The sequence below is a fragment of the Prunus mume genome, linkage group LG6, assembly GCF_029339155.1.
Source record: "Prunus mume cultivar Tortuosa linkage group LG6, ASM2933915v1, whole genome shotgun sequence".
NCBI lineage: Eukaryota > Viridiplantae > Streptophyta > Magnoliopsida > Rosales > Rosaceae > Prunus > Prunus mume.
In genome coordinates, this window is record NC_142703.1 from 12967458 (window position 1) to 12990128 (window position 22671).

Genomic DNA, 22671 nt, shown 5'->3' on the forward strand with positions numbered 1-22671 from the left:
GAATAAAAATAAAGGAAAGGAGAGCTTTATACAAATATTCGTTCTTATTTTATTTTCATTAATTATCTGTTTATTTTGTGAAAGGCCAAGTAGCAAATTGGTCGTGGCCTTTTGATATAGGTAGGCCCCGTTTGGGATTCTTTTTAAAAATTTGCTTAATTTTAAAGTTAAGACTTTAAAGTGTTTAGTAAAATTAAAATATTCCGATTATTTTAAAAGCGCTTTTAATTTTTAAAATGACTGAGTTCTTTTCAAAAGAAGAATAAATGAACATTTAATTAATTTTTTAATTCCCAAAATATCATCATTCATTTTAAAAAATAACACCACATCCAACTTCACCACTTGCACCACCACATTTACTACCTCTACAACCACCGCCACCACCACCACCACATCTTCTTCCTCATCCTCCACCACCACCACCACCACCTCCACCACCATCACCACCTCCTCCAAAACGTCCACATCCACTAACTTCGTCTTCATCTCCACCACCAACTTCACTCCATCACTACCACTACCACCACATGATTAGTGCATAACACTTTTAACATAATATCTATTTTAGTCATTATTCACAATTACAATAATTTTATATTAAAATTTACCAAACGGTTTTAACACTGTTTTTTGTACTAACAGCACTTTAAAAATAGTGTTTACAAACATGAAGTTGTTTTACTTTACAACTAATTATTTTTAAAGCACAGAAACAACTTTTTAAAGTGACAAAGAATCCCAAACTAGGCCTTAGGCTGGTCTTCTAACTGGTCGGAATCATCCAAAATATTTTGGAATGAAAATTATTTTCCAATTCTATTAAAAAAATTTGGAAACTTACAAATGGTTAAAATTTTAAACATGTTCAACGATTTGAAAGCTTAAGATTGGCTCAAAATTGAAGACTCATACAAAAAGCTCGAAAAATTATTATATGTTTTTATCTCTTATGAAATTACTTGTCTATGTCTATTTAGGGCCAATTTAGCATTATTGTGCTGTGAAAATAATCAATGTCAGATTTCTTTGTGAGAAATCAGTGTGAAAGAAAGCAGTTTGGTTTTAGTAAACTTTTGTTAAAAATGTTGTTGGTAGTGATTCCAGCATAATCATTAAACTCAGTCTCTTCGAGACTGATTCTAGCATAATCAAAAAATAAAAACACATCATTAAGCTGCTTTCCCTTATAGTTTTCTATCACATCAAATTTTAACAATAAATGATTTTCTCATAATTTACCAAATAGGCTAGACTTCCCAAAAAAAATTTTAAAATCATTTATTACCCCAAATAAGCAATGTCAAACAGGTACTTAGTCATAAAGTCATATTTAGTTATGGCTTATTTGTTGAAATACCCCATGTGGTTTTTAAATCTTCTCAATTTGCCCCCTGACATTTTAAATGACTCAATCTCCCATATGAACTTCCATTCTATGACCAAAGTTGCCTATTCCGTTAGTTTTTAGATAATAATCATTAAATTCGCTTACGTGGCTTGAGTATTTTAGTAATTTTAACTATTAGAAATTGAAATATTAAAATAAATATTAAAAAATTACTTGAAATTAGTCAAAATCAAATATGTAAAATAATAAAATAACATAAAAATTAAATAAATAAAAAACAAAAAAAGAATGAACACAACCCCAAAGTTCTGCATCATCTTTTTCGACTCCATCACATCACCACTCCCACTGTACACCTAACCACATCAGCAGCAGGCCACACCTCTCATCCCACCCACAACCACCAAACTCATCTTCCCACACAAACCCAGTCGTCTCCTCTCCCTCTCCTCCTTTGTCTCCCTCTAAAGCTCTCCTTCTTCTTCAACCCCTTTCGCTCGCTATCTAAAACTTTTGGTTTCCAGTATCAGAAACCAATAAAATAAATTTCCAAAATGAATTAGCGTGTTTGTCATCAAGAACAATGATTACCAACCCAATTATTCAAAGAAAAGCAAACAAATTTTGAAACATGGTTGAATGTGGCCCATCTTTATCCCTAGAACTCCTGCAACCTCAAACACCAACAACATTGACCCAACGACAACAGCCACAAACATTATAATTAATCAAAACCCATCAAACTCTTCCTCAAACCCACTAATTCTATCCCTTCAGCTCTCTCCCAATCTCCTCAAATCGCATCCCTTATTTTGCCCAACATATCTCTCACTAAAAATCAACATATTACACCCAATGTAGGACTAGATTACACACAAAGTGAGGGATGAAGAAGACCACCGATCAGGCTTGGCCGTTTTATCTTTGGATTAAACATCTAAGGTTTCGATTCAGGCTAACGGACGAAGAGCTCATCAAACACTACTTGAAGCTCAAGATCAACAGTCGTAATTTCGAGAGACTAGATCTCACAGCTCAAGACTTTCTTTTTTGTTTTTATAATTTTACATATTTGATTTTTGAATAATTTCAAGCATTTTTTATATATATTCAATTTGATTTTTGTAATTTTTAATAGTTAAAATTAACAACATAACCATGTCACATAAGCAATTTAATGGTTTTTAATCTAAAAACTAACGGAATGTGGCAACCTTGGTCACGAAATGGAAGTTCAATGGGGAGATTAAGTCATTTAAAATGTCAGGGGGCAAACTGAGAAGATTTGGAAACCACATGGGACATTTCAACAAATAAGCCTTTAGTTAAACATGAAATTAGTTATTAAGTGTAATCTAAACATGAAACCACAATATATTTTGGAATTCAGAAGTTACATAATTTTAAAATACATTCCAATTCCAATCCAATTTTATTTTTCAAAATTTTCGGATTTTGAAACTTTCAAATTGCATAACTGATTTAGACTAGCCAAATTCGGAAATTTACAAATCGGAATCGGAATTTCCCATCCAACTTGCATCCTTAGGTGTGGGTGAGAAAATATATAAGTTGGTGGTGTCACTGTCATGTCGGATTTGTGCGACATCCTTCAAGTTGTGGCCTCTTCTATAGGTATGTATCTGGGTACCACACAAAAACACACCCTACCCAAATCATTATTCTTATACCATACTCCTCATTAGATCTCTTTAGTGATATAATTGAGGGTGGACGTCAATTTGGCCAAATCGGCTAAAGTGACTTTTTGAAAATGTAATGGTCGATTTGGTCTTGTTTGATTTTAATGAAGAAAAAATTCAAACGGTTCAAAATCAAATCTAACTGTAATAGTTTGTTTCAGTTGCGGTTTTAACCTTCTGCAAGTGAAAAAGATACATAACTGGTTAATCACTCTTCTCTTTATCATAAAGGTTAAATTAATCGCTTAAAAAGTATAATGATAAAATAAAATCCACTTTAAAAATTAAAAAGAAAACATAATCCATTGGATTTAAATTGGGTCACCGAATTCACCTTTAAGTTTAGTGAATCCCACATGGGCCTATCACTTAATATATGCAAATCGTGGACCCTCCTCCTATTAACATGAATTGGTCCAGCACGTAGGCAAAAAATACTATAAAGCCCATTATGCCCATCAAAGTTTGATGTGCTTTCCCAGCAAATTCGAGATGTAATGCAACTATTCATTCCAGTTAACCGGAGATGTCGGTGCTTGAGGGCGGTGTTTCGGTGTCGGTTCAAGAAATACCTCCGCCGAGACTCTCGGTTCCAAGTAGGAAATTTATTAGAAAGAAAAATATATTGCAATACAAGAAAGTTTATCTCTATCATTTGTGTTCCCATGTTTATATCGTTACTATTTACCCAACGAGTATAAACTGGTGATAGTCTAAACCATTTTCGTGAATGTGAAGTACGTGTCATGCTACTATATAAGTGATAAAAAGTTGTTAACTACCAAAACATTGTTCTAAAGGTGACTAAGAAAACACAATTAGATGGATGCTTCGCCACATCCAAACGAAGTAAATTATGACGCCGTATCCTCCAGGATAGCTAATATGAGCAAACATTTGCAACATGGTGAAAGAAATGGGAGAGCACATCAGATCAAATCCAAAGGATCATGAAGAGGCGTTTTTGTTATTCGTCATGAGGAGCAGATCAAATGGGTCTGTCGCGCATTTTTCAATACAAAATGTTGGAAACATAACAAAGATGAGAAAAAATAATTGACCACCAAACACTGGGTATTTAACACCAAATCTAAATTGAATGATAAACAAATTTTTTAAAACTATATTTTTTTTGGCAATTCCAAATTTATAAATTAAATTTTCTTTAAATCCTCAATATTAAAGATTATCATCTAACCAAACATTCTTTTAAAAATATATATATATATTCATCTAACCCAACATATAAAAATAATAGATTATCAATTTTGACTTCGGTTGTCTTTTTAAAAAATATTTTTTTAAAGAAATTATGAGATATATTTATAATTCAGCCAAAAAAATCACTAACCAATATAAATTAGCCACAAAGGGAGCGAGCTAACATTAAAATTAAGATAATATGGGGCTCATCCGCTAACGATAGCACATGATCGAATAAACTTTAGCATTCGCTTCCCAATTAAGAGTGCAAATTCAAAACAAACAAAAAATATAGATAAAGCTTGAAAAAACCAAGCTATAACAACACAAATAAAGCTTTCTTAAAGGAGAGGGGAAAAACTCTCACAAAATGAAAGGTGAAAACTACACATAAAATCCAAAGAGTCTATGCGACTTATTCCAAATATGAAGAAACTGCAAAAAAAATAAAATTTGGTGGTATATATCCGACACTAAAACACAAATAGAAATCCGAAGCTGAGATGCATCCACCTGTGATAAGTGGAGGAAAATCATTACAATACATAAACAAATAAGGAAAACCTTTTGTCTTTGAAAAGTGGGAAAAATATGAGAAGGGAGGAAGAGGGAGAAGGGATGAAGAACAGTGGCTTCCTCCCCACACAAAGTGAAAACATATGTTGAGTGTTTTTTTGGGAGAGAGCTGGCTAGGGTTTTCACTTAAATCAAATAATGGGATTAGAACATTGCAATCAACATAATCTACTTTCATCTCACATATTCTCACTCTTAGTTGTGTATTCTAATCTCATCATACTACACGTGTGTTATTGGTGCAGATGAAAACTATCTATGCATATATTAATAGCAAACTAACCTTAAATATTTTATGTAATGGTTAGTGAATACCAAGGAAGACAATTTTTATACAACAAGATACCACGACTTGTGTATGACACAAAGTTAGTGAGATTGTGTTGATTATTGTTGGCATGACACGATGACACGAATACAAATAAGACTTACAAGAGAAAAAATCTTTACGGGGTCCATTAATCATATGACCAAAAATTGGGAATTACAAAAACAATATGGATTAAGCTTGAATTTTGATGGAGAAGATGTGGGTTTGGTGGGAAAGGCCATTGGTTATGTTTTGGTTGGGTACGGAGAGTAAATTATTGAACTTTTATTAAAATCTTGTTGGGTGTAGAAAATTTGATGGGTAGAACAAGTAGTCAACAATTGGGTATAAATAGAAACATCCGTCGCCGTCCCAGACCCAGAGTCCCATCTACGCTCACCTGTCAAAAAAGGACAGAAATCAAAGTGGGCCCCAATTGCGGAGCCCACACACATCTTAAAAATAGTCAGGCTTTTGCCTGCAGTCCGGCAGACGAAATTACCCGATTGAGCCACGTGGGGCCTCCTCGTCAAATCAAATACGATCTTTTCGGACACCAAACGCCAGGCCGCCACGTGTACGACCCCACCACACTGTTCTCACATCAAATCAGATCTGCACTCCACGTATGACGCGAGTTGGCCAGAAAAGCCTTGACGGTAGCGGTTGAGTGCCTCTGCCTCTGCCTCAACCTCAGTTCGAAACTGCCAAATCCCACCTGGTTTTGTGCTCCATAAAAGGACAATTAAGTAAAATTACGTAGTTATCTTCAGAATATTCAACGTTTTTGCTCTTAATTAAGCAATGTGGATGTAGTGATCTGCACTAATCTGAAAAAAGTTGAAAATGAGCGTTCTCTGGAAGATATAGAGAGAGAGAGTAAGCCGAGAAAACCGTGATTTGAGAAAATGGGATTCTTCAGTACGATTTTTGGGTTTTGTGGATTTGGACTTGGTATATCGATTGGTCTTGTGGTTGGCTATTTCCTTTTCATCTACGTCCAATCTACCGATGTTCAGGTTCTCTCTTATATTTTGTTTTTTCTATATTGGGTTTTGATTCTTTTAGCTGAATTTAATGCTGTGAGAAAGCCAAATGGAATGTGAATTGATTTGTGTCTCATTTGAATTCTCAGAACCAACCAGGCTATGATTTGTTTTGAGTTTTCGTTTTCTTGTCAAATTATGCAAGTCTGTCAAAGGCTTGTTTCTCTTTGCCATTTGGCGGTTGTTGATTTAGTGCAGAGAAATAACAAGTTCCGTAGAAATTAATGGCTATTGGTATATATACATTTATCTTATGTGCATGTGTGTACTGTCTGAGTGTGTAATGCTGCATTGTTAATGAGCATTTACCCTGTACTTGAGGTCGTAGATTCGTTTCCCCCCTCCCCCAATATCATTTGTATAAAAATAAATAAAAAATTGGTCAGAAACAAATATGTCCTGCATTTAGGTGGAGTAGGAGAGATTCTTAAGTGAGCTTCACAATCATGAAGCAAGCAATGCAGGTGCTCTGTGCTTGTTGCTGCAGCTATGACAACTCAGTACTCACAGAGGCTTGAAGCCTTTAGCACATCATGTCTGCAAGTGGGTTTCACAGAGCAAGGATATAAATGTAGAGAAAAAAAAGAAAAGAAAAGAAAAACTGGAAAAACATGCGCAGTGTGTGTTGCATATGTTTGAAAAGTATGACATGCCTATCTGTGTTTGTCTAAGTCTAATTGATTGCCTTGGGTTGGCCAGAATCCCGAAATTCGTCCTTTGGTTGATCAAGATACGGAAACGTTGCAGCGGATGCTTCCTGAGATACCTCTTTGGGTGAAAAATCCAGACTATGATCGTGTAAGTAACTAATGTCTGTAACTATTCATTGATGTCATTTATTATGGGTCTTAACAGCCTGGTGTTTTAGCACTTACACTGTTATTGATATTTTGTTCTTTTCCATGTGAAGCTTGATTGGCTAAACAAATTCCTTGAGTATATGTGGCCTTATCTGGACAAGGTGATTTTATATTGTCTGATTGTTCTTGGAATATTATGTTTTCAATCTTAGTTTGCTTTTGTCATCTATTCTTTACTTCTTATTGATGGTTCATGGCTTTCTATTTAATTTTTTTGTAGGCAATCTGCAAGACTGCAAAAGAAATTGCAAAGCCCATAATAGCTGAGGAAATTCCAAAGTACAAGATTGAGTCTGTTGAATTTGAAACACTGACTTTAGGTTCCTTACCACCAACTTTTCAAGGTTAGTAAACTTGAGATTTCACTATAGAGTTTCTCTATTAAAAACGCCTCGTCTGAGAATTATTGGGAACTTCAGATCCAGCGTTGGCAGCCCACTGTGTTCTTGAGTTGTGAGGAAAATTTTTTATAATAATTTTTTTTCTATTTGAGGCTAATTTATATGAGTAATTCAAAGGAAACATAGAAATTTTTGATAGGATCCGTTTTGGAAACATAGAATGTAAGGAAAAAAAGGGGTTCCGACTCCCCTACCAAATCAGTGAACTAGGTTTACACGAGAGGCAACTTAGATGCCGTTGTTTCTTCCTACCTACCTACCTCTTCACTTGATTACTTATAAGTAATGGGAAAAGTGGTTGACTTAATGTGTATGTATTTTATTGGTCTTGTGTTTGTTTTTGGATATATATTCACACACACACACACACACACCCCTATATTGTACATACGACGTGTTTTCCCTAGCTTGCATTTAAATTTTTGCATCTTGTTGGTTTTAGGGATGAAAGTTTATGTCACTGATGAGAAGGAGTTGATTATGGAACCTTCCATAAAATGGGCTGGAAATCCTAATGTCCTTGTTGCTGTGAAAGCATTTGGATTGAAAGCAACTGTTCAGGTTTATGCTCTACTTTGCTAGGAAAATGTTCTACTGTTAGTTTATTTGTGTGCAGGTGAGAGAGAAACGAGAGAGATAAAGAGATATAAATGCTTCTGTCGTTGCTTTATTGTCTGGTTCATTTCAGGTGGTGGATTTACAAGTTTTTGCTGCACCACGTATTACTTTGAAGCCGTTGGTTCCAAGCTTTCCTTGTTTTGCCCAAATAAATGTATCTCTCATGGATAAGGTCAGTTTTGCGGTGAAATAAAATTTTAATAATGGCATCTTTGGGAGTTGGATTATCTGGTTAATTTTGGCACTTGGCTACAGTATTGTAACCGCAGCTAAATAGTCCTGGTCTATTATAATTTTGCAGCCCCTCCTTCTCGTACAAGTTTTACCTTACATTTAAACTGGGCATTTTTTGAAGTCCAGATTAATCTTTTACATTATTTGTTGAATCTATTTAGTGTTGGTTCATGATTTCCACCAGATTTTTTTTTATTTAGATCTTATGCTTTCCATTACTAGTCTAATCTTCTCCTTGATTATTTTCTTGTGGTTTTGCAGCCTTATGTTGATTTTGGATTAAAGCTAATAGGAGCTGATCTTATGTCAATACCTGGCCTTTATAGATTCGTCCAGGTAGATTGCCTTTCTCTGTTTCTGTCCTTTACACATATGTATCCCCCTATTTTGTAAACACACATGCCATAGATAGATTGATCAGTAAGACGAAAGATTACGGAAAGCTTACTGTTGCTTTATTTCTTACAATTTGTGGCCCCTACATTGGTGGTGGAAGTTGAATGATTGGGTCTATTTATGCAGCAGTTCATTATTTAAGCTGATTTTTCACAAAAGAATCTTCTCCTTGCTGTGATGCTTATCAGTTTCATAATAATGGTTTTAACTGTGTTACAACGGGGTTTTCTGCAGGAGCTTATCAAAGATCAGGTTGCTAACATGTATCTATGGCCGAAAACTCTTGAAGTACCAATAATGGACCCAGCGAAGTACGTCTATGCATTTGTATGAAATTTAGTGTGACAAATGCTTTTTATTTAGTTTGGCTGAAAAAACTACTTGGACTTTGCAGAGCCTTTAACAGGCCTGTAGGAATTCTCCATGTGAAGGTTCTGAGGGCAATGAAGTTAAAAAAGAAGGATCTTCTTGGTGCTTCGGACCCTTATGTGAAACTAAAGCTCACGGAGAACAATCTTCCATCACACAAGACCAGTGTCAAGCTCAAGAACCTGAATCCTGAATGGAATGAGGAATTTAACATCGTTGTTAAAGATCCGCAATCTCAGGCTTTAGAACTTCTTGTTTATGACTGGGAGAAGGTATATTATTTCAGTTTATTAATCAGAAGTCATATGTATTGTTTTAATTATGTATGTCTGAAGCATTTTATCCCTTATTTTAGGTGGGCAAACATGAAAAAATGGGTATGAATGTAGTACCTCTGAAAGATCTACCCAAGGATGAGCCAAAAGTTTTGACTGTCGACCTTCTTAAAAATATGGACTTAAATGATGCTCAAAATGAGAAGCAGCGTGGGCAGCTTGAAGTGGAATTGACTTATAAACCTTTTAAAGAGGAGGACATGCAAAAAGGATTTGAAGAAACACTGACAGTACAGAAGGCTCCTGAGGGAACTCCAGCTGGTGGAGGTTTGCTTGTTATTGTAGTTCATGAAGCTCAAGATCTTGAAGGAAAGCACCACTGTAATCCATCTGCTCGACTTATTTTCAGAGGGGAGGAAAAAAGGACCAAGGTATGAGGATTTTGAGAACATTTGTTAAATTTTTTTAGGTATCTTGGTTTTGATTCTTGCAGCCCTCTATATTCCTTCTCTTTTGTAATCTTAAATGGTTGGTCATGGGAATGATCTGTGCAACATTCAGCCTTTAGTTATTACAATGTATGCCTTGTGTAGACTTTTATGCCTAATATTGTATGGTTTTCTTCTTTGGGTGTCAAAAGAAGAGAAGGGACAAAGGAGTCTATGATTCTTAAAGGAGTTTTCATACATCTTTATTCTTATCCTACATACACACATACAAACACTGACACACACGAGGATGTATGCTTCTTTGTTCTTCACTTGAATGGTGACATTAGACAATTTGATCTCCAAAATTTTACCCTGAATTGGCCGTCTTGTTTTAACGAATGGAGTTGTAAGAAATGATAGTTCTTCTAAATTCTAAGATTGCTTGTTATTATGTTGATGGATTTCCCTTTAACTGTGCAGCCACTAAAGAAAAGCAGAGATCCACGATGGGCTGAGGATTTTCAATTTATGTGTGAGGAACCTCCCATCAATGACAAATTACACGTGGAAGTTGTCAGCACCTCATCAAGAATGGGCTTGCTGCATCCAAAGGTGTGGATCAAATATCTTTTTTGCATAGTATGCAATATTTACATAGAAAAATGGGCAGTTATCATGGATTCTGCTGCATGTAGTTGCTGGGACAATCAAGCTGCATTTTAGTTTATCAGAAAGTATGCAACTTTTAGGCTATAATTCCCTTTGCTTAAGAGGTCATGGTACTTTATTCATTTTGGTAATGTTACAATAGAAAGCAAATCATGGTTTTGATTTGCACAATATCATAAATTGTTCAGTCATAATACAATATGGTCATGCTGCTTATGCCCGATTGCATGCCCTTTGGAAATTCTCCTGTATTGACTGTTTTACAAGATGAAACTGGATATGCCTGGGAACACATGCTTCATTTCAATGGTTTGAGCAACAGTGATTATCTTGTTCTGCACTCAGCTTTGTATTTTCACATCCTTGTTTTGTTTATACATCTGATGGAAACCTTTTTTTTTTCCTCTTTGGGAATCAGGAATCTCTGGGGTATGTTCAAATCAGTCTTTCGGACGTTGTGTCCAACAAACGGATCAACCAGAAGTACCATCTTATAGACTCAAAGAATGGTCAGATCCAGATTGAGCTGCAATGGAGAACTGCTGAATGAGCTCAAACTTTCTTTTTCTTCTTTTTTGTTTTCTCCCCTTTAAACCTTTCAGATGGAACTTGGTACAAGATTTGAGTCTTAGCATACCACTTGATATGGAACTTCTATACTTCATTGTCATCAAATCATATCGATTTGTTTGTTCTTATGTACATGATTGTAATAATCTTACAGCGAAGCTTATTGCAAAGTGAAAACATAAAATCCTTGGTATTATCAATTATTGGGTTTGCGTTGCTCATGTTTTAGCTTGGATTTGGCTTTGTTGTGTTTGATTATTTCCAAGCAGTGAAGAGATCTTATTTTTCTTTTTCTTCTTAAAAATCAAACATAAAAATGAAATTAAAAAAAATCCTCATTCCTTACCGTGAGGGGATTCGAACTTGAAGTTTAAAGGGCATTGGCTTAACCTATGCCTGCCTCGTCCCTCTATTTAAATGTAAAATATACATATATAGTCTTTTCTTAATTTGAAATATGAGGATGAGTTTCACATACTAAAAATGTTGGAGAGGTGAAAAATTACTCTAAAGAAAATATTGGTTTGTTTTTTGGCCAAGGAATCAAAATATTGGATGAGTTTCATATGGTAATAACGAGGGTACGGGTTTGGGTAACCCGTTTACCCAGATGGAGGCAAAGGGAATTTTCAACTTAGGGGCCGGGTATCACCGAGAATTTTCAACTAGGACCCGCCCCGCGAACCCATTACCCACGGCCAGTTCAGTCAGCCTAACCAACTACCAAAATCTCAATCTCATTACTGTCAGTCACTCTCCCTCATCGTTTCCTCCTCTCTGCTCCGAGTCGCAGTAGCTCTGAGTTTCGGGCTTCAATGGCGTCACCGCTCGTTGATAAAGAGTACCTCAAAGAAATCGAGAAGGCTCGCTGTGATCTCCGTGCTCTGATATACAGCAGAAGCTGTGCTCCCCTCATGCTTCGCTTAGCGTATGTCTCTCTCTCTCTCTCTCTCTCTCTGTGTTTGTTTCCCGAGAAAAAATTGCGATGAAAAGACAATCCGAAGGAAACATTGAGTAGAGATATATTTTTGTTTTCATTTCCTGTTATTTCTCAGTAGCTCAGTGTATCATATCTACACATTGAGCTTTTTTTGTTTTGTTTTTGTAAAAGAAATATTTTGCATGTCATTGTTTGTGTCGATTTTGTTGAAATTATGACTGTTCTTGGATATGTGAATTTGTAGATGGCACGATGCTGGCACCTACGACGCCAAGACGAAGACGGGTGGGCCTAATGGGTCGATTAGGACTGAGGAAGAGTACTCTCATGGTTCTAATAATGGCTTGAAGAAGGCTATTGATTTTTGCGGTATGCTTGTGTTGCTTCATTTTATCAATATTTGTTCGATTTTTTTACCTTTGATCGTATAAATTGTAAAATTTACTCCTTAAACATAGGCTGGGTACATGAGAAGTGAAAACTAAGATAATTATTCTGTGTTGTGTGTGCTGATAATTTGTTCATGGGTTGTTTTTTTGAATTTATTTGTGATCTTGAGGGGTATTGTATTTGTTCTTAGATACGAGCAGTGAACCCAAATATAATTTGTTGTTTAAATAGTGCAACTATGCTACTATTGGTATTGTTTGCAATTAATAGCTCTAATCCTTGATGAAAGGGGCATTTACCAAGTTCAGATGGTTTTACTATATTGCATATGTAGCTCAGCAGACTCGCATTGTGCTTACATTCGCTTTGTGCTTACTTTAGCTTCAGACTCTCATTTCTAAGAAAAGGGAACTACATTGAAACCGCACATAAGAAAGCATGTATAACAGTTGTCAATATGTTGCATATGAGGTTACCTCCAAGGTGCCCTACATTTGCCAATATTTGTGTAGTAATACCATTCTTATGGCTGTTATGCAATGTTCTCATTGCTTTCTTCATTTATTTATTCTTTTTTCTGGGTGCTTCTCTTTCTGGTGTCAGAGGAAGTGAAGTCTAAGCATCCAAGGATTTCATATGCAGACCTTTACCAGGTGATTATAGTTTTTCAAGAGTTACTCTTCCTATATTTCAGTTCATCCACTTGCAAATTAAGAGATTTTACAAAGATCATAAGAGTTTTTTCCCTTCAATTTGTTGGACATAGCGTGGATTCTTTAATGAAGATACTGATTAAGGGACATGATTACTTGTACTTTCAGCTTGCAGGTGTTGTTGCAGTTGAGCTGACTGGAGGCCCCGCCATTGATTTTTGTCCTGGCAGAAAGGTATGTTGTGGTCCATGATCAGTTATTTCAAGAAACATAGCTAGTCTCCCTATCATTGTTTTTCAAGTTTTCATTTGCTTTTTGGTCCTTTATAGGATTCAAAAATCTCTCCTAAGGAAGGACGACTTCCAGATGCTAAACGAGGTCTATTCCAATACCTAAGATCACTTTTGCAAATTTTATTTCACCCTACTTTAATGTATTGGTATTCCGGTTTGCTTTATATACTAGCATCTTGATTGAATTATAACTCATAGTTGGGATTTCTCAATTATCCCATGCTTTAAGCTGCTTTCATGTGACAACTCAACCCACATCCCCTTCCCCCGGCTCTTTCTTCTATCTTTGTTAATGTATTTAAGCATGCTGAAGTTGTTACGCTTGTTTCTGTTTGCATGTCGTTTGCTTGCGTATGATTTTCAGTGAAATTGTTTGGAAGATGACAATTTTTTTTCCATAAAAGAGAGTTGAATTTCTTGTTGGGTTTATAGGTGCACCACATCTGAGGGAAAAATTCTACAGAATGGGGTTGTCTGACAAGGATATTGTTGCACTATCTGGGGGTCATACACTGGTAATTATTCCTTCTTGTTTGCATCTATATATGGTCTTCTTTTGTATTTGACAGACATGTTTACTCTCTGTCATTTTCTGTGGTCATAGGGAAGGGCACATCCCGAGAGATCTGGTTTTGATGGTCCTTGGACTAAGGAACCTCTGCAGTTCGATAACTTATACTTTGTGTAAGACTTGAACATGGGTGTGGTTATGAACATGCATTTGTACTCATTATGCATTATGCATAAGTGTCTATGGTTATGAACTTTCATTCGTATTCGTTGTTGATACCAGGGAACTGTTAAATGGGGAATCAGAGGGGCTGTTGAAACTTCCAACAGATGCAGCTTTAGTGGAAGATCCTGAGTTCCGTAAATATGTTGATCTGTATGCGAAGGTAATTTGGGTTTGGGCTTGTTCAGTTCTATTTGGCTATGAAAAAATGTTTGGGGAATTTATCACTGCTTGTTTATATTAACTCTTGGTTCAGAATTCTTAGAATTACTTTAGTCCTTGTTATTATAGAAGCTGGTTGCTGCCCTTACGAAATAATCAAATGTGGCCTTACCCATGTTCTCGTGGTGTATATAATCTGATCAACTGATCAACCCTGACATGCCAATCACTTGGGAACTGGTAAATTTAGTTCAAACCGTTTATAAGATGCTTTACTGCTTATATTACCCTTGTAAGTTGTAAGCAATCCTATGACAACAGGTTTGGGCAGATTGAAAGCTTTTTCTTTCACCAACTTGCAGTGGAGCTTACTCAATCCTATCATCTCTCCTCTCTTTGTTCTATAAAGTTAAAAAATTTAATTATTTTCCTGTGAATTATGCTTTTATGTAAAATTGACATCAATTTGGGCGGGGGCTTTTCTCTGAATTGATTTAACTGATACTGGGTTAGATCAGGCTCTTGCTCTACTATGCAGTAACACAACACCTCTTCAGATGATTGTGGCCCCTTCGAAGCTGAGGCTAATTTGGCTAAATTTCACATTTGTGATGGGTCTTGGGGCAGGAATCATTTGTGGTTGATACCAAACCCCCAATTTGGTGTTTGGTTGAATTGATTAAACTTTGTTACTTGGCTAGTGATGCACATGAGAAGGGTTGGGGCCTGCCCCAACTGGGGAGACTTACTCATGGAGATGAGTTTCAAAATTAAAACCAGAGGCGTGATGTAGATGGTCTTCTCTTGTGTTGTCTGGTCCTACTGTGCATATTTATGATATTATTACAATAGTTTAGCTAATATGGTGGGACAGAAAATGCGAGGAGGGGAATCAATACACCCCTTGAGGCATAGATGGCAGTGAATGTTTACCTTGAAGTGGGATGTGGAGCGGGAATGGAACCAAAATTTTTTAGGGCAAGGCTGGGATAGTGAATGCGATCCTGACCATATTGTCTTGTGCCATCCCAATGCTTTGATGTTTCCTAAAATAAGATATCTGTGTCTGTTTATATATTTGTTTTCTTTTGACATTCCTTTTCTTACTTACGTAAATGTGGCATACGGTGCAGGATGAAGACGCATTTTTTAGAGATTATGCTGAATCACATAAAAAACTTTCAGAGCTTGGGTTTACTCCAATCTCCTCTTCTACTAAGACAGCAAAGGACAGCACCATACTGGCACAAGGTGCAGTAGGAGTTGCAGTTGCTGCTGCTGTTGTGATCCTAGGCTACTTGTATGAAGCTAAGAAAAGACTGAAGTAGACTTGCTTAGCCGATTACCTTGTTTTTTACTTTTTCGGCTGGAGATTACCTTGATCCCCTATGAATAAATGACATTGATTATGGTTATAACTGTTGGTTTTTCTTTGGGTTTAACCGAGAGGTTGTATAAAAGGAGGATTGTCACATGCCTTTTCAGCTTGGTAGCTAGATTGGTGTAGTAGAAAGATACTAGTGAACTTTTTCTTCATTTTGAAGTAAATAACATAACGCATGGATTACTCTTTCAAAGAAAGCGGATTATCGTATGCATTCGATTGTTAGGCGTACAGATTACTTCGTTTCCTACTGTAATACAAACATGCATGCATCTGGGGCTTGTGTGCAGATTTACAAGCGCTCTACATTTGTATGCTGGTGTGATGTGCTAGGGATCTTATTATTCTTTATACATTGCTTAAGCTATTTCACTCTGGTAGCTCATCCGCTTCTTTTTAGACCTTTTTTTGTGCCATTTAGGGGCCTTACCTATCTAACTCGAAACAAAGTAAAATCCCTAAAACAAGGTCAGTCAGATTGTGATAGGAAGATGGAAGATGGTGTATCAGTCAATGTGACAGCTTGGTGGCAAAATGGGTCCCTGTGACAGCCTTATGCCATAAAACTCATGAACTGAGTTGAGTCCAGCATCCCAATTGATGCTGGGATACCCCACTGTCGCATTCCCACAGTTCTTTCCCGTTACATGTAAGTTCTTATCCGAGTTGCAAAATTTTAAATTAATTAATTGTTTCAGAAATAGACGTTGTCTATGTGAAAAATGGTACCAAATACTAGGAGAGTAATTAGGAGGAGGCCATTTCAGAAGCTTTATCCACCATGTGGGTCATTGAAAAATAGACCTCCTCCCTGCGCTTAGGGTTGAGAGAGCCCCACATGGGGGGAGAGAGGGCAGCCAAAGAGGTAGGTAAGAGTTTTAGGACAGCCCTCCACTGTCCTATACCTAAGCACATGACCTCCACGTGTTGATGTGCTGGCTCTCACCATACATAATTGTCATACAAAATTTTGCCGATCTAGAGCCATACCCTCCTCCTCATAGCCCCTTAAAACCCCATTTACCTAATTGTGATTTGATTCTTTTTTTTCTTCCACGTTGATTGTCTTTCTCTTTGCATTGTACATGTGCTAATGTGGCCATTTTGTTGGAAAAACCGGTTGCAGACAGAGACCATTGTGCTAATCTCTGGTGTCTACACACAACCTAACAGATTTCAATCATTGAGTTCAGTTCGTTAAGAGTTTGGAGATTTATTTTTACAGGTACATTCAATAATGCAAGTTACATTTGGTTTTAACTTTTTTGGGGTTTTCTCTTTTTGAAAGTTACATACAAACTATGTGGCTTTAATGCAAATAGTCATGTTTGAGACAATATATGCATCAACAGTTGAGAATCGTCCACTTGTGCTTATGAGTTGTGTTTGGGACAGTATATGCATCAACAGCTGAGAGTCGTCCACTCGCACTTATGAACCATGTTTGGGACAATATATGTATCAACAGCTTAAGAGTTGTCCACCGCGAAGTGGCTTTATCATTTCTCTTAATGCTAACATATGGATAAGGCTATATGGGCTTTGTGAAGGAAAGAGAGAAGTACCTTGTGGGGAGGAATGAGATATCATAAATCATGCCAAAGTTCAACATCAAGAGTGAAGGCAAGAAGAAGTTGGACTGGGTGCCATAGGACAGTCAGAAAGGATGAAAGAAAAGAAAAAAAAAAGGTAGGTGAAATACACACAGAGATAATAACACAAGTGGACCTCTCTCTCTCTCTCTCTCTCTCTCTCTCTTTGAAAACAACTTCTGCCCATGATCCTTAACTCCTACCATCCACTTGAAATTCATGATGAGAGAGAGTGTGTATGTGTGGTGTGGTGGTGGGTTACAAATAATAATAATTTGCAAATTGGAAGGGGGAGGAAGATAACAACAAAAAGGTGAATCAACCTTCCCATCCCTAACCCTACCCCTTGTTGCCTAAACTTGCACCACAAGGTTGGGGGAAAGAAAAAAAAAAGGAAAAGTGGAGGGTGAACCAAAGCCCACATACAACTACAACCACACTCATTATCTTTTTCCTTTTCTCTCCTTTTCTTCCATCATCCTGCCCTTGAAACCCAACTTCTAACCCTTCTAGAAGCTCTCTCTCTCTCTCTCTCTCTCTCTCTCTCTCTCTCTCTCATGCATCACCAATAGAATACAGAACCACAACTACCCTCTCTGTACTCATGCACAAGAATAGCCAAACCACTTGTGACATTTCTTCCCAAAAACCCACTACAACCAACTTATAAAATAACAAGCCATTACTTTCTAAACCTAGCTCACTTTCATCTCTGAGCCCTACAAAATTTTGATTCAGTACAAAACCCCCAATCCACATTTACCCAGATAGGTTGTATGCAGAAAAACTTGAATGAAACATGAAAAATACTGTTTTACTATTATCAATCACAAAATGTCATATAAACAAAATTATCACGAATGACATATCGTGATTGGTCATAAATAATAAAAAAATAGCGTCATCCCTATTTCATGCAAATGTTTCACCCCCTCATGACATTCCATGGAACCAACTCCGAAGCATTCAAAATGTTCAACTGTGGGGCAATAGAAACCAGCTGAAAGAATCAAAAATTTGCCTCGGGACAAATGATGAAGTACTGAGAGATCTGCAAGAAATAGGCCAGTATGATCAATTCACTTGGTACCAAGTTTACCAACTACACCATTAATATTATATAATGTTATAATATAAGTTCCATGTATACGTGTAATTATTGTATATGTTGTCTGGGCGAGTTTTGAGAAGAGGGTAATTGGAATTATTTAATCTAAAAAGTTTTGAGACATGAGAAAAAGAATGGCAGAAATCAAACCATGTCTTTGCCTAATTTAATTTATTTTTTTGATGTGATTTTATATTTATATTACCTTACTTTTACACCTACCTGAAGGTTACTCGTAGGGCCGTAGTTAATGTCCCTTTAACTTATTATATGTGATTGATGCCATAATAATATCAAGTTAGAGAGAGAGAGAGAGCTTAGAGAGGCCACCAGCCACTCCCTCTAACCTGTCTCACCAACTCACATCTAGAAGCAATTAGGGCCCCCTCTCTCTCTCTCTCTCTCTCTCTCTGAGTCAAAAGGCTATAAAATCATACGCCAATTCCTCGCAAGGGCCGGCCTTTATGTTGCAGCAATACAAAAAACAAGGCCTCCATTTTCCACCTCCACCACCACCACTACTTCAGCTGTAGCTAAAACCAAAAACACAACATAACAACAACAACAACAACAACAACAACAGCTCTAGCTGCTCCTACTTCTTCTTCTTCTAAAAAGTCTTTAACTTTTTTTATTTATATAGTTTTTGATTAAATGGGAAGATCTCCTTGCTGTGAAAAGGCTCACACCAACAAAGGAGCTTGGACCAAAGAAGAAGACGATCGCCTCATTGCCTACATCAGAGCCCATGGCGAAGGCTGCTGGCGCTCACTCCCCAAAGCTGCTGGTCTCCTCAGATGTGGGAAGAGTTGCAGGCTGCGTTGGATCAATTACCTTAGACCTGATCTCAAACGTGGCAATTTCACTGAAGAAGAAGATGAGCTCATCATCAAACTCCATAGCCTCCTCGGAAACAAGTAAGCCCAACAAATCATATCCTCTGTTTTTTGGAACAGAGTTTTTGCACTTTCAAGTTTTTGAGTTGTTTAACGTTAATGGATGTTACAGATGGTCTTTGATAGCTGGAAGACTACCTGGAAGAACAGACAATGAGATAAAGAACTACTGGAACACCCACATAAGAAGGAAACTTTTGACCAGAGGTATCGACCCTACAACTCACAGAGCACTCAATGAGACAGCTCAGGATTCTGCTACCACCACAATTTCTTTTGCAGCTTCTGCTAATATCAAAGAAGAAGATCAAAAAAGCAGCATTATTAATGGGCTTCTGGGCAAAGACTCAAAAAAACCAGTTCAAGAAAGGTGCCCAGACTTGAACCTTGAGCTCCAAATCAGCCCTCCTTGCCAGCCACAACAACCCAGTGATCCTTTGAAGAGTGGAGGGAGGGGCGTTTGCTTTTCTTGCAGTTTGGGGCTTCAAGATGTAAAGAATTGCAGCTGTGGAATTGACACTATTGGCAGCAGCACCACCAGTGGCACCACCAATGTTGGTTATGATTTCTTGGGCTTGAAAAGTGGGGTTTTGGATTACAGAAGCTTGGAGATGAAATGAGACTGGTTTTTCAGGTCATGAAAATATTGTCATATGTAGTTGGGGCTGAGTGGGAAGAGACAATGAGAAAAAAAGAGATTGCTTTTGCTAATTATATCCCTTGAAAGCTCTCTAATTATTTTCTCGTTTGCCTCTAATTTTTATGACTGTTAGTGAATGTTAGTATAATACCAGTACAGCTGATTGATGATGGAAATGTCTTTGATCCTTTACTAGAATGAGTTTGTCTGCCCAAGGCCAAGTGTTTTATTATTCTATTTCATTTTTATTTTTATCCATTTGAGAGGACAAATTGGGATTTGTCAGATTCATACCAGATCTTCAAATCAAAAGGGTTAATGCTAGCCAGGTTATGGTGGTTGTTGTTACCTGCAAATTTAGGTAAGGGTTGGTAAATAATATAAGTTCCTGTTGGCCTCTTTATGCACCAAAGTAAGGGGTTGCTGAGATTTTTTTTGTATTTTCTCTTCCAAGCACAAATGATCACTCTACATCTTCTGTCAAACAGAAACTCTCACATGAACACAATAATGTAGTAGTCAATTCTTAACACCCCCCCTTATTGGTAGAAAAACTTTTAAGAAACGAAGATATCACTGTTTTGTTATTCCCGACCAATTATACTTATGCCAAGTAGAAAAATTATCACACGTGGCATAACTCGATTGATCAAAAATAGCAAAACAATATTATCCACGTCGCACATAAGTGTTTCTCTCTTATTTGAGATATTCCAAAAAAGCATATTTCTTTTTTTAATTTAAATTTTCAATGTCCTGCAAAATGGTTCTTATATTCAATATAATATCTCAATTCACAATAATTTTATCATATTTTGATTTTTGAAATAATACTTAGATTCTTTATTGGGGTTTGTCTTTTTGTTGAGCAAGGGATTGAGTTTCATTTGAAGGAAATGGATAAGCTCTGAGAGGAGGAGAAATAAGGAAGATAGGGGTGGTGGTGGGTAACCAATCACTTCTTTAGTTACAAAGGCCCCAAAAAAACCTATTTAAAAAGCGTGAAGGAAACTAACAACTGTCCGTAGTGTACCATCTCTCTCTACCAACCTCCCAACTTTAATTATCAAAGCCTTGAGCCAACCTAACATACTCTTTTATTGCAGATGAAAACCCTAGCTAGATTTGGGCCCTTAATAATTTGATTCTTCTTTTCTCATTATTCACAACACCCACCAATTTTTTTTTTTCCAAATAAGTTTGAAGGGAATTCATTCTATGAAGTTTGAAGTAGTAGGGTACTAATTATCACCCCAATAATCACATTTGGAACAAGCATGAACCTAACCCCCGTATCCCACCATCCCTTCGTTATTGATTTAGTGACACTTTTCTTCTATGCTTACATATTAGTAATGGGTTTCAGAATAATTCTGATTCCTTCTTCCTCTATGTTTGCTAACACATGGATATAAAATGATTTCAATTCATTACTTCCCCTGCTTTTACTTATATCTAAGGAATGAAAAATTATGAGAGTTTCATGTTAAAATTCATAATCAAATACCCTCAAAACTAGGCATCAAATCAACTAGGGGGAATAATTGATCTGATTCATATTGCTTATTCCCTTATTCTTCAATTCTCCGATCCATGAGTTCCTCAATGCCAATATTGAAAGTCCTAAATTTGAATCCTCCCTCCTTTATTGATTTTTAAAAAAATCCCTATATCTCAACAAATTTTTTAACCATTTGAATTGAAGTCAATAAAACCTTCAATGAATATTGTGTAGTCTTATTTGCTTGAATGGCATAATATTTTACTCTATGACAAGAATTTGATTCTAGTCTAAAGGTATTCCTTTACTTAATCTAAATAATAATAAAAAACCTTTCATGATTTTTTTTCAAAAGATTTGTCCTTTTACTACACATTATGATATATTAGATGAAAAATCAATTAATATAATAAAATGTAAAATCATCGTCTGATAACATAACATGTCATTATCTAAAACAAATACATATCTCCTATATATATTTGAGTTACATTACTATCTCCTATATCTTAGTTGCATTAGTTTAACGTTGCTTTGGTAATATTTGCTTATAGGTTGGTGCTACCAGCTACCTTCATTTATATATATGTATATTGGTGGAATGAGAAATTAATAAACAATATGAAATATTTTGGTTCAATTATGAAACAAGAAGTCGGTGATTATGCAGATTGAAAATTTATTTCATGAATTTAAGTCTCTGCTAACAAATTGATTACACTTGAAGAGTCAACTCTTTGCCTTTTTTTTTTCCTTGTTTTCTTTTGATAATTATTTAAGTTGAAGGCCTCAAACCTTGAAGAATCTGCTCAAGGCCAAATGGCTTGATTGCCGATCTGTCATCTGTGTGCCCCAACAACTTATAGCTCGAAATGTTAGGTCCAAATTGAAGGGACCAGAAGATTTTTGAATTTGGCATGCCACCAGAAGAATTTTGAAGGCTTTATAATTTTGTCAACTTTTACCTATTTTCCTCTTCTTTTTAGGATGACAGAGAGTCTTCCTTTTCATTTTATCATTTCAAACTACACCTAAGACTTGGAGTGCATGCATGCCCAGATAGTTGGAAATGAAGATGCAAATAAACAATGCTATGAAAAACAATTGGGTTTAAAGTCTTCGTGAACTCTTCTTATTGTGTTTATACTCCCACGCTCAAGTCTAGCGTCAGAAAAATCTAGATATACAGAAATATATTAGCACACCCTATTAGGGTTCGAAACGAATTTGGTATGTCAAGATTATAAATGTGTGTAGCGTGTTTATCAAGTTGTAATTTTCTCATGCTTGCCTCATGATTATAAACTTGACCAAATGTGTACGGTCAATGAGACTCACATCCACCACCCAATTGTAATCAACAAGCA

At 36.4% G+C, this 22671-nt stretch overlaps 3 protein-coding genes across 3 annotated transcripts; all 3 read left to right on the top strand.

Annotated features, from left to right (window-relative positions):
- The first annotated feature begins 5778 nt into the window (after nucleotides 1–5778).
- On the top strand, nucleotides 5779–11212 carry LOC103334819 (synaptotagmin-1). Its single transcript, XM_008237786.2, has 12 exons — nucleotides 5779–6162; nucleotides 6889–6987; nucleotides 7100–7150; nucleotides 7270–7393; nucleotides 7893–8011; nucleotides 8139–8240; nucleotides 8564–8638; nucleotides 8933–9009; nucleotides 9093–9339; nucleotides 9423–9773; nucleotides 10254–10385; nucleotides 10861–11212. Exons 1-12 carry the CDS (start codon nucleotides 6052–6054, stop codon nucleotides 10990–10992), a joined length of 1620 nt encoding a protein of 539 aa, XP_008236008.2. The 5' UTR covers nucleotides 5779–6051; the 3' UTR covers nucleotides 10993–11212.
- A 542-nt stretch (nucleotides 11213–11754) lies between these two features.
- On the top strand, nucleotides 11755–15764 carry LOC103334818 (L-ascorbate peroxidase 3). The gene is made up of 9 exons (XM_008237784.3): nucleotides 11755–11940; nucleotides 12197–12321; nucleotides 12946–12995; nucleotides 13164–13229; nucleotides 13325–13373; nucleotides 13721–13803; nucleotides 13893–13972; nucleotides 14082–14184; nucleotides 15317–15764. Exons 1-9 carry the CDS (start codon nucleotides 11828–11830, stop codon nucleotides 15509–15511), a joined length of 864 nt encoding a protein of 287 aa, XP_008236006.1. The 5' UTR covers nucleotides 11755–11827; the 3' UTR covers nucleotides 15512–15764.
- A 2954-nt stretch (nucleotides 15765–18718) lies between these two features.
- On the top strand, nucleotides 18719–19979 carry LOC103334817 (myb-related protein 308-like). The gene is made up of 2 exons (XM_008237783.2): nucleotides 18719–19184; nucleotides 19276–19979. The coding sequence occupies exons 1-2, from the start codon at nucleotides 18922–18924 to the stop codon at nucleotides 19781–19783; spliced, it is 771 nt and encodes a 256-aa protein (XP_008236005.2). The 5' UTR covers nucleotides 18719–18921; the 3' UTR covers nucleotides 19784–19979.
- Nucleotides 19980–22671: the final 2692 nt, after the last annotated feature.